General features: G+C 26.0%; 1 protein-coding gene across 1 annotated transcript; it reads left to right on the top strand.

The window, feature by feature from the left end:
* The first annotated feature begins 6851 nt into the window (after nt 1-6851).
* On the top strand, nt 6852-8549 carry LOC131644472 (hyoscyamine 6-dioxygenase-like). The gene is made up of 3 exons (XM_058914982.1): nt 6852-7438; nt 7683-8001; nt 8116-8549. Exons 1-3 carry the CDS (start codon nt 6885-6887, stop codon nt 8371-8373), a joined length of 1131 nt encoding a protein of 376 aa, XP_058770965.1. The 5' UTR covers nt 6852-6884; the 3' UTR covers nt 8374-8549.
* The last annotated feature ends 2973 nt before the right edge of the window (nt 8550-11522 follow it).

Raw genomic sequence — 11522 nt, 5'->3', positions numbered from 1 at the left:
TCATAGAGAACTCTTCATGGCAAACATTCTTGCAAACCTTAAACTCTTCATGTTGATACTTGCTTGAGAGGCACAATTCTTGATTTTCATAATGCAATTCATGATAGAGAACTTCTTTATAATAGAATTTATTTATGTTTCACGTGGACCACTAATGGTAATGCCTCGAGCGTTCATAGTCATGAAGTGGATGGCAAGGATTTGATAAATACCCTCAATTTTAATACTAAATTATCCTTCGGTATTTAGAAAAACCGACGGGTTAGAACAATTAATTTACAAATAAAAAATTCAATTAATATAGAGGTTCCAATTTTATTGCTAAATGTTACCTCGGTTTCTAGGAACACCGACGAGTAAGAACATTTAATTTAAAAATAAAAAATACAATTAAAGAGAGGTTAGAACACTGACGTGTCACACATGCATTAGAATCATATCACTAGAATAACAATGATCAACTATATAATAAAGTCGAAAAGTCTCTTTTAGATTATCAAAGTGTCGTGTCTTCAAAGTTTGAAGTTCAAACATTGCTTCAAAGTCTTTTCCTATTTTCAACGTCCTACTACTAACTCTCTGTTTTCTTGTTTCAAATTCCTTTTTTCCTTCCTTATAAAAAATGGAGGCAAATCTTTTTTCGTTATCACTGAAAAGAATGTTGATTTCAATGATTTCGAACATTTTGAACCAAAATTGAGGAAAGCTGTTAACAAACAAAAGTTGAATGATTGCTTTAACATTCTACATGGTCCCATATCCACTAACCTTGTTAAAGATTTCTGGTTTAATGCCTCCATTGTTGTACATGGTCATCAGGAAAACATATACTTTTATGCCAATGCTATTAATTTATCAATTACTCCATCACTGATTGTTATGACAATTAAATGTGAAGAGCTTGGTAGTTGTGTTAAATATTATGAATTCAACAATGCCTAGGCAATTCACCTTCACTGACTTTTTGCCAACCAAAATAATCTCTACAGTCCTGCTTCTCTAATCCCAATTGTCATGTTTTTGTTTAAACTTCTAGTGGTAAAACTCCTCCCAAGAGAGAAAGAACTAGAAACACTTATTCGGTATGACAAGCATCTCATGTTATTCTTTACCTATAACATCAGAGTTAATCTTCCTCTTACCATTTTCAACTTCATGAAGGAAATAATAAAGACTTCTCGAGAGGAAACAAATTTTCCCATACCTGATAGGAGAGTTCTTTAAGAACTTTTCTATAAGTTAGGGATAAAGCGAGGTTCCTTATTAAAGCTATATTACCTTGGTCCTAAAAAAAAACAGAGATAACATGTTTATTTTTTTTATGGATTAAAAAAGGCGCTAACTTATAGCTATGTTACCTTGATTTTTTAAAACACCAATGTAACATGTGGTTTAATCTTACTAAAAAAATAAAAAAAAATATTACGCTCCTATGACATATCCTCTCGGCTTTTATCATATTGGAGATGAAAGCTTCATCATAAAAAGTATTAGTGAATAATCTGTAGGTTGAATTTGATTCAACATTGATTGTTAAAGCTTTCTCCTATGCTAGTATTGATCAGGTTCTTTGACAGCTCAGAAACATATGGTTCAACTGCATCAAGTTTGTTTTGGATATGAATTTTATTATTACTCACATTTGAAAGGAAGGTAATAGCTGTGCGGATTTTTTTGCTAATTTAGACCGCACATCTAACACCTTCACTCTTTTTGATTCTTTACCCCCTTGATATTAGAAGTGATCATGTAAAAATAAAATAGATTAAGTTTGCTTCTTTTCAGATTTAGATACTTTTGAGTGGGTTCTTGGCTTATTCCCCAACTTTTTGTGTATCATTCTCAAAAAAAAGTTTATTTAATGAAAAATATTAGTTTTCTTATTTATCTTTTTTATTGTTAAATGTATAAATATTTTTAAATAAATCACCAGAAATTGTCATTGTTAGATACGATTCACATATGAAATAATTAATTATTATTAGTCATATTTTTTTATCATATCTCTTGTATAAAGATAAAAACTTTAATTGATTAACTATAAATATAAAAAAACAAGACCAATATGTCAACATAAAATATAAAAAAGTACGATACAATTTTTTGTTTTTTAAACATGTAAAAACTCATCATGAATATTTGTCATTAACTAAAAAAAATATTTACTAAAATTAAGAGAATTTCTTAGCACATCCCTATGCTTTTAGAGGTTTCTCGCAAAAAAATAAATTAAATTACCCGTAAAGATGTGCATATCCCCAAACACCTGAAAATGGTGTCGGATATATATCTCAAATAACCCAATAACTCAATATTAGAATATTTTGGAAATGCATATCCGAAATAACCAATATCTTTAATATCTTTTAATTTTATTTCGTAAAAATATTTATTTATAATATAGTTATAATATAATAAATAAATATTTAATTTTATTTATTTATAATATAGTATTTTCATTTAATTAGTAAATATTTATTTATTTTGAAAAAATATTTGATTTGATTTTGAATTTTTTTATAGATGATCCCTATAGTTTATAAATTATTCATCATTTTTTACAAGTTAACGTACTGTGTATTCATTAAATATTAAATCTCCTATTTTAATATTATTAATTTTTATAACATTCAACTTTTAATTATAATATAAATATATTGTTAATATAATAAATTTTTTAATCACAACTTAATAATTAATTATCAATCTATGATAAAAACTTTAAAAAAAAAAATTAAAATAGAAATATCAGTTTTCTTTTTCTAAATAAAAGTGTCATCAAAATTAAATTTAACTTTTAGAATTACAATTAAAAAAATAATTTTTATATATTTTATCCAAAACCTATTCATAATTTTATATAAATAAAAAAATAATTACATTTCTCTGCCTAAATTTAATAACTGCAGTCTTTGTTTAATTTCATATAGAAATTTACTTTAATATTTAATTTTCAATTAAAAATTTAAATTATTATTTATTGATAATAACTACTTAAATTATATTATAACTATATTATAAATAAATATCTCTTCAAAATGAAATCAAAATAAAATCAAAAGAAATTTAAGATATTGGTTAATTCGAATATTCATACCCGAAAACCCCTGAAAATGAAATATTGGAATACTTCGGATATGTATATCCAAAAACACCTAAAATTAAAAATTTAGTGTGTTCGGATATGCCTATCCAAAAGATATTTTAGAATTTTCAGATGTGTTTTTCATCATATAGAGGTGTATTAAGAAATTTCTAAAATTAATACTAAGAGTGTTTGGATGAGGTAATTGAGAAATTTTAAGGAATTTAAAATTCTAAGTAACTCAATTGAAATCTATTCATTTTTAAATTCATTTGTTTGTATGAAATATTAAAATGATTCATTGGTAAATTTTTGAGATCATTTTTATAAATTTTAAAATATTTAAGAAATGAAAACTAGGGACCAATTTGCAATTTTTAAAAACTTGAAGAGACTAATTTGTAAATTTTGAAAATTATTAAGGACTTATTTGTAATTTTTTAAAATTTATGGGTGAATTTGAAATTTTTATAAAATATGAGGACCATCTTGCAAATTTTGAAAAATTAATAATAAACAATTTAACATTTGTAGTATATAGAGTGAAGGAGCAATTTCAAATTCTTTACTTTTTAGTGTGATTTAAAATTCCTTAAATTTAACTTGAATAAAATACATCATAAATTTATATGATTTAAACAATTTTCCATATTTTTCGTCCAAACAAGAGATATTGGTCAAGTCATTTTCAAATCCCTCAAAAAATTACTTTCCCTCAAGTCATTATAACTTGAGGTAATTGGAAATTTTAAAAGAATTAAAAATTCAAAGTAATTCAAATGATTCAATTGAAATTCATTATTATTAAATTATTTTGTTTGGATGGAGTATTAAGATAATTCATTGTTAGATTTTTTGGGTCATTTGTTATAAAATTTAAAGTTTTTGGACCAAATTAAAAAATTGAAAAATAAGTACCAATTTGCAATTTTAAAAAATTTGAAGGACTAAATTGTAAATTTTAAAAATTATTACGGACCAATTTGTAATTTACTGAAATTTTTTGGGGTCAATTTTATAATTTTGAAAAATATGAGGATCGATTTGCAAACTTTGAAAAAATAATATTAACAAATGTATTCTATGAAGTATGAGAGGAATTTCATCTTTGGTTTTTGATGTCATTTTAAAATGATTAAGTTTAATTTAGATAAAATAGTCCATAAATTTGAATCACTTTAAAATTCTTCATTTTTGTATCCAATTAATATATTTTGTACATATCATTTTAAATTATCTCAAAACATTACATTACTTCGTTAAAATACTTCATTCAAACACACTCTAAAAGAAAACAATGAAAACTAGTGGTGAGAATAGATTTATAGACTAGTTATGTTTGATATGCGTTCAACATTCTATTTGTGCATTTCAAGGATATGTTACCTTAAAAATTGAGAAGCTATCAAAACTGAGTTTATACATCTATAATATAAAAAAAGTTGCTGCTCTGAAAATCATTAACATACATTTTTGTTATCTTAGTCTAAATTAATAATTTAGGGGTAAAAAATATCTTTTGTTTTTCCAACTCACTTTTTACTTTTCAACCCATTTTTTACTTTTCACTTTTCACTTTTCACTTTTCACTTTTTCATTTTTCATTTTTCACTTTCCAACTAACTTTTCACTTTTTCACTTTTTACTTTCCACTTTTTCATTTTTCACTTTCCAACTCACTTTTCACTTTTTCATTTTTTATTACTTTATTATTATTTCTAATAAATAATTAATAAAAATATTCTAATAAATTATTTTTTAATAAAAAGATTATTATGATCATTTTAAATAATTGTTAATAAAAAAATTATTATTTACATTTTAAATTATTCTATTGTAGCATAGTACTATTATTTATAGTCAAATTTTATTGGTTCAGATATTTTTGTAAATGATAAATAAACAAAAGTAATATTTGTATATGGAAAAAAATTTATTATTGATCTAAATATTTTTATATACAAAAATTGTATTTATAATCCCAAAAACATTTATTCAAAAAGCTCTACGGGAAGAAAAAACTATTATTGATCTAAATATTTTTACATAAACAATTCTAAACATAAATAATATTTGCATATGGGAAAAACCTATTAATGATTTAATATTTTTATATATGAAAAGTGATATTTATGATCCCAAAAAAATTTATTCAAAAAAGGTATACGGGAAAAAAACTATTATTGATCAAAATATTTTTATATATGAAAATGATATTTATGATAAATTTTTATTCAAAAAACATATACGGGAAAAAAATATTATTGATCTAAATATTTTTATATACGAAAATTTACAATTGATTCAGATATTTTTGTAAGCGATACCTAAATATAAATAATATTTGTATATAGGAAAAATCTATTAATGATCTAAATATTTTTATATATGAAAAATGGTATTTATGATACCGAAAACATTTATTCAAAAAAGGTATACGCGAAAAAATTATTATTAATCTAAATATTTTTACATACAAAAACTTATAACTGATTCAGATATTTTTGTGAACGATACCTAAACATAAATAATATCTGTATATGAGAAAAATCTATTAATGATCTAAATATTTTTATATAAAAGTTGGTATTTGTGATCCAAAAATTTTAATTAAAAAATGGTATATGAGAAAAAAATATATTTTTATATATGAAAATTTATTATCGATCCAGATATTTTTCTAAATAATACCTAAACTTAAATAATATTTGTTTACGGGAAAAAATCTATTATTGATCTAAATATTTTCATATACGAAAAATGATATTTATGATCCAAAAATTTTGATTTAAAATAAATATATTATATAAATAAATGTCCGTACCAAACCAAAACCCATGCGTATGTACGGGTTTGTTACTAGTTAACGTGAAAGTTCACCGTACTTTTGATAGTTCCAACGCGTATCCAAACACACTATAGATTTACAACTTATTCTACCCAGATCACGGTCAAGTCAATTTTTTTTTTTAAATAAAAACTTTTAAAATTATTGATCTTTTAATATTATTAACTTTCTTTAAATTAATACAATTTAGTATTATTAATCTTTTAGTTTTTATTCTTTAAAATAAATAATTAATAAATTACTTATTGTAATATATTTTTAATGAATTAGATTTTTAAGTAGGTTAACCGACCATTTAAAGATTTGAAAAGGCCAGGTCAGACTATAAAAATTAGTCTAACTTTAACAAATTATTTAAAATTTAACAAAATTATCTCAGTCCAATATATTCTCACTTCTAAAAATAATCATAATCATTCTATTCAATTATTAAAAGTATATAACTGAATACAAAATATAGGATCATTTAAAAGAGAATATATTTTATTATTTATGCTATTTAACTTCATCTATATCAAATCAAATTTATATTATATTTTTCATTGAATCAAATATTTTTCTATTTTAAATATTATAAATTTTAATATAAAAGTAATATTTCAAACAAACCCATCGCACGGGTGTTTGCCCAGACAATATCGAAATTAAAATAAGAAATATTATTTTTCAAACCAATATCATTTCACATGGATGAGTCCAAAAAAATTAAATATGGCGCATCTTCCGAAGAATCTCTCCCCTTATCTTTTAAAAACAAATACAACCAAAACACACGTCCTGAAATCATAATGCATGCTTGAATGCACCGCATTTTGCTACGAAGAAAAGATAACATAAATATCGCATATGATGTACTCCCGCCTTATTTATAAGCAAAAATTCTTTTTTTTAGGTTCATTGAATAATGAATGTATCTGGTTTGTACAGTAGACCAGATACATTCGTTACTCAATGAATATCAAAATAAAATATTTGCTTATAAATAAGGTCGGAATAGTATTACTACTCAGTCTTCACCATTATCATTGTGTACTAAGTTTAATCAAGAATATGGAGAAGCATATTTCAAACTGGTCAAGCATGAAATCTGTGCCTGAAAACTACATATTCCCACCAGAAACAAGACCAGGTGATGTCAAAATCCCAATCAGCCACAGCATCCCAGTGATTGATCTCAGTGAAGCATTTAATGGTGATAGAACAAATACTATTCAGAAAATTATCAAAGCTGCTGAGGAGTTTGGTTTCTTTCAGGTTATCAATCATGGAATTCCTGAAAATGAAATGAAGGAAACAATGAGTGTTTTTAAGGAGGTGTTTCAGTTTCCTGATGAGTACGAGCATAACTTGTATCCTGATGACTCTACTAAGACATGTAAGAAGTTTACTAGCTCTTACTTTTATGAAACTGAAAAGGTTCATTATTGGAGGGAGTGTCTTAGACACTCTGCTTATCCTTTGGAGGAGTGGCAACACTTGTGGCCTCAAAATCCAGCTTCTTACAGGTAAGTGAATAATCACTCCTAGGACATATGCATTGGTTATTTGTTGATAAAGGTGAAAGTTTGGTCATATAATGTATTATTAATAGTAATGAAAATTGTTTTGAATATTTTTATAATTAAACATCGTTTTTCAAGCCATTTATGTTTGGAGTCATCACTTGTTCAACAAATAATTGTGGTATTTACACCCTGATTCACACATGTCTTTATATATAAATTCTAATAGATATATATTTTCTTGCAGAAAATGTGTTGGAGATTTTTCAGTTAAAATTAAGGAATTGGGTTCGAGGATTATGAATTTGATTAGTGAAGGGCTTGGTCTAGAGTGTGGGCATTTTGACAATGATCTTAGTGGATCATTGATTATCTCTGCTAATCATTATCCATCATGTCCTAATCCAAATTTAACACTTGGTTTACTCAAACATTATGATGCTTACCTCATCACTATTTTACTCCAAGATGGTATATCTGGTCTTCAAGTATTAAAGGATGGAGAATGGATTGGTGTTGACGCTCTTCCTCATGCATTTGTCATCAATATAGGTTATGCCTTAAAGGTACACTTAAAGATTGATCTATACACATCACATTCTATAAAGTTACTTCACTTAATAAATAACTATAGAAAATCATTTTATTCAACTCTTCTAATTTTGTTGACTTGGTTACAGATAATCAGTAATGGTAAGCTACAAAGTGCTGAGCACAGGGCTGTAACAAATTCAAGTCATGCTCGCACATCTGTTGCATTTTTTATAGCTCCCTCAGGTGATTGTTTCATAGAGCCAGCACAAGATCTTATCGATGAACATAATCCACCTATATTTAAGTCTTACAAATTCAAAGATTTCCTCTCACGATTCTTTGACAAGCTTGCTGACATGGAAAAGGTGATCAAGTCCTTTGAGGAACCAGGTGGAATATTGTGAAAGACAAGTATCATTTGATAATATTGTATCTTTTGTTTAGAATTAAGTATTTATTTACCGCAAGAAAGCATATTTTAATAAACAATTAGTTTCCTATGCAACGCATATGGTTTGAAACAATTTCTTATGCATAAATTATGCAAATTATGGTTGCAATAATTTCCCAACGTTTCATGAAACACAGAGTAATTAAGATTTTTTGAGGAAGTCCTTATATCTTGTGTCTTTTGAACCTGCTACGTGAATTCTTAAATAGACAGTGGGTCATCTAATTTTTATATCAAGATTAAGTTTCTTTCCAAATAGAAGATTTTGGAAATTAAATTATTATTTTTTTATTTATTTGGAAGAATCATAATGTTGATTCTTGCATGTTGTTAAATATATACTCTAATTAAGTTTAACTATGATTATCTCTGAAGTGGTACTATGCTTGTCACAATATGCAATGTAATAGGGAAATTCTAAGGCCCGTTATTTATTTCTTAGACTTGTTCCTTTTTTAAATGAACATATCATGATATGGATGAGATCTTTAGATACCCTCTGGTCGGACATGTAGTAAGACTTGCGACGGAATCTCTAAGAGTGTGTTTGAATGGAGCATTTTAACGATGGAAAGTAATGTCTTGAGGGAATTTAAAATGATTTGACCAAAATCCATTGTTTGGATACAAAAATAAAGAAATGTTAAAATGATGGAAATTTATGGAGTATTTCATCTAAGTTAAATTTAATCATTTTGAAATGACACCAAAAACCAAAGAATTTGAAATTCCTCTCATGTTCCATAGAATGTATTTGTTATTATTATTTCTTCAAATTTTACAAATTGGTCCTCATATTTTCCAAAATTATAAAATTGACCCCAAAAATTTTTAAAAAATTGCAAATTGGTCCTTGATAATTTTTAAAATTTACAATTTGGTCCTTCAAATTTTTAAAAATTGCAATTTGGTCCCTACTTTTCAATTTTTTAATTTGGTCCAAAAAATTTATATTTTATAAAAAATGACCCAAAAAATCTAACAATGAATTACCTTAATACTTCATCCAAACAAAATAATTTAAAATGAATGGATTTCAATTAAATCATTTGAATTGGTTTGAATTTTAAATTCCTTTAAAATTTAAAATTACCTCATCCAAACACACTCTAAGAGTGTATTTGGATGGAGCATTTTAATGAAGGAAAGTAATTTTTTGAGGGAATTTAAAATGATTTGACAAAAATCCATTGTTTGGATACAAAAATGAAGAATTGTTAAAATGATGGAAATTTATGGAGTATTTCATCTAAGTTAAATTTAATAATTTTGAAATGACACCAAAAACTAAAGAATTTGAAATTCCTCTCATGTTCCATGGAATGTATTTGTTATTATTATTTCTTTAAATTTTACAAATTGGTCCTCATATTTTCTAAAATTATAAAATTGACCCCAAAAATTTTCAAAAAATTGCAAATTGGTCCTTCATGATTTTTAAATTTTATAATTTGGTCCTTCAAATTTTTAAAAATTGCAAATTAGTCCCTACTTTTTCATTTTTTAATTTGGTCCAAAAAATTTAAATTTTATAAAAAATACCCCAAAAATCTAACAATGAATTATCTCAATACTCCATCCAAACAAAATAATTTAAAAATGAATCGATTTGAATTGAATCATTTGAATTGCTTTGAATTTTAAATTGCTTTAAATTTTTTAATTACCTCATCCAAACACACTCTAAGACAATACATGCATTTTGAGTCTTGACTATCTTAGGACGGTACCCCTTGAGTCTTTTTTTGGAAGTGGAAAATCCCTTGGGATGGGACATTGATATTCCTACACTTGACAACCATATATGCAATGCCTATCAAAATTTCAAGAAAACACTATAAAGAGATCTTACCCCATTTCAAAGATGAGATAATAAAGAATGTCATAAAAAAATTTCACTTTAATTCTTGGTTATTGAAGAAGTGAAGAAAAAAAGTTTATTGTGCATGAGTTCGAACCCCAACAACTATAATTTTGTATTTTATAGAAAAACACTTAACTTTACCTATTAGTTATACAAATAATTGATATATATTAGGGGTGGACAGGCGGCCGGGTAGAGTCGGATTCGGGGCTAAAACATCAATCCGGCCCAACCCACGGGTGACATATAGTGGCCCAATTTCAACCCTACCTAGTATCGATTTTTTTGAGTTCGGGTTCAATCGATTCGGGTAACTGGGTCGGATTATTTCAGATGGCAAGTAGTGTTGGGCCAATTGAAAATCTAGCCCAAATAACAAAATGCAATAATTTCTTTTCTAATTTTTTTATTCAAATTAACAATCTATCCACAATTGTTGTACTCAAATTTCAAACCCAATTAGAACCTGAACTGGGCCTTAATTTATTCACACATGTACTGTTTTAAAATTTATAAGAGTATGAGCCTTATCTTTAAAAAAATTATTATAAACATTTTCATTCAGACTTTAAAACTGACTTATACTGAATCAAACTCAAACTCAAATTCATCAGACTTTAAAACTGACTTAACAAACTTTAAAACTGACTTAACAAACTTTAAAACTGAACGTAATTCAAATTCAGTAACATTTACACAGCCAAATAGAGTTTGTTAAAATAAAATTCAAACACATCTAAGAACCATATAAAATCTATGTTTTTTGAGCACATAAATGTTTGCTCAAATTTACTACAACCCGTTTAAATTTAATAGCACCAACACAAACACAACCAACCAAGCACAATTAATATAAAACATGAGTTATCTTTCATGAGCTTCATAATCCTTTTCTCCCGTTTCCTTCAATTCCTATAAACATATGGCATGTATTAAACAAGAAACCATATGAAAAAGATAAGACAAATGATTATATTTACTACACAACACTACTAAACTGCAAGTATTAGTAGTGTTAAAACCAAATCCAGATAATGGCAACAACAAAAATTGCAGCAGTGCTAAAGAGTCTGAAAACAAAACAAATATTCTCACCATAGCAGCTCCAGTACTACTGGGAATGATGTTAAATATTCTCATCAGTCTTTGCTTGATGGTCCATCAACATCTTAGTAGTTTCGGTAAAACATCGTTTTGTGCTCTTTGTGATTCTCAATATACTACACACCTAAGTACAA

Source organism: Vicia villosa, linkage group LG1 (assembly GCF_029867415.1).
Source record: "Vicia villosa cultivar HV-30 ecotype Madison, WI linkage group LG1, Vvil1.0, whole genome shotgun sequence".
Classification (NCBI taxonomy): Eukaryota; Viridiplantae; Streptophyta; class Magnoliopsida; order Fabales; family Fabaceae; genus Vicia; species Vicia villosa.
This window is presented reverse-complemented; position numbering and strand designations above follow the sequence as displayed.